This window comes from Myotis davidii, unplaced genomic scaffold, assembly GCF_000327345.1.
Source record: "Myotis davidii unplaced genomic scaffold, ASM32734v1 scaffold642, whole genome shotgun sequence".
In the NCBI taxonomy this organism is placed as follows: domain Eukaryota; kingdom Metazoa; phylum Chordata; class Mammalia; order Chiroptera; family Vespertilionidae; genus Myotis; species Myotis davidii.
Genome location: NW_006293957.1, coordinates 355,092 through 355,899, shown reverse-complemented (window position 1 = coordinate 355,899; position 808 = coordinate 355,092). Strand labels below are relative to the sequence as shown.

At 66.6% G+C, this 808-nt stretch overlaps 1 protein-coding gene across 1 annotated transcript in view; it reads left to right on the top strand.

Annotated features, from left to right (window-relative positions):
* Nucleotides 1-373, top strand: part of ADIRF (adipogenesis regulatory factor) — a 2,231-nt gene extending 1,858 nt beyond the window's left edge. The window contains exon 3 of the mRNA XM_006767903.2: nucleotides 178-373. Within this exon, the coding sequence (XP_006767966.1) occupies nucleotides 178-284 (107 nt within the window). The 3' untranslated portion in view covers nucleotides 285-373. The remainder of the gene's footprint in view (nucleotides 1-177) is intronic.
* The last annotated feature ends 435 nt before the right edge of the window (nucleotides 374-808 follow it).

Here is an 808-nt window from a genome sequence, read left to right as displayed (position 1 = left end):
CAGGCTGGGCAGAGGGCAGGAGGGTGGGCAGAAAGGGCTGGGCAGAGGGCAGGAGGGTGCGCAGACCCAGCACACCCTTCCCTCTGAAGCCCCGCTGCCCACAGTGCATCCTGGGAGGAGACCCTGCCTGGCCTGGCTCCCCACCTGCCCTCACCTCCCTCTCCTTTCCTTCCCCAGCCATGGACCAGGTGGTTAAAACTACCCAGGAGACCGTGGACAAGACCGCTACCCAAGCCTCGGAGACCTTCTCAGGTTTTGGGAAGAAGTTAGGTCTCCTGAAGTGACGAAAGGGAGCCCCGAGTAACCCTCCCGCCCGAGCTCTGCTCAGCCGCGGCCCCCCCGGCATGAGGCCTCATTAAAGCACGTGCCCCGAGTCTGTGTCCGCTTCCTGCCTCCGCCAGGCTGGTCCAGGCCCGTCCAGAGCAGAGCTCACACCCCCATCCCAATTCCAAACGCAGCCACACGCCGGTGGGCTCTCACCCTTGTATCCGATGCTCCCTACAGCCCCAGCTCAGCCCTGTCTAGGCATGCACCCTCCCCTGCTCAGTTCAGCAGCCGTCCTGCCCCCTCCAGGAACCCGTCCCCTGAGGAGGGGGACACTCGGCCCCCTGGTCTTCCGGGGCTCAGCTCTGGGCTGCAGGCAGCTCTCCCAGGGCCCAGGCCTCGGAACTGACCTCCCATAGCACCGGGCACAGGGCATCTCTGGGCAGGGGGCATCCCTGGGCACGGGAGCATCCCTGGGCACTGGGGGATCCGTGGCACAGGGGCATCCCTGGGCACCGGGCATCCCTGGGCACAGAGGCATCCT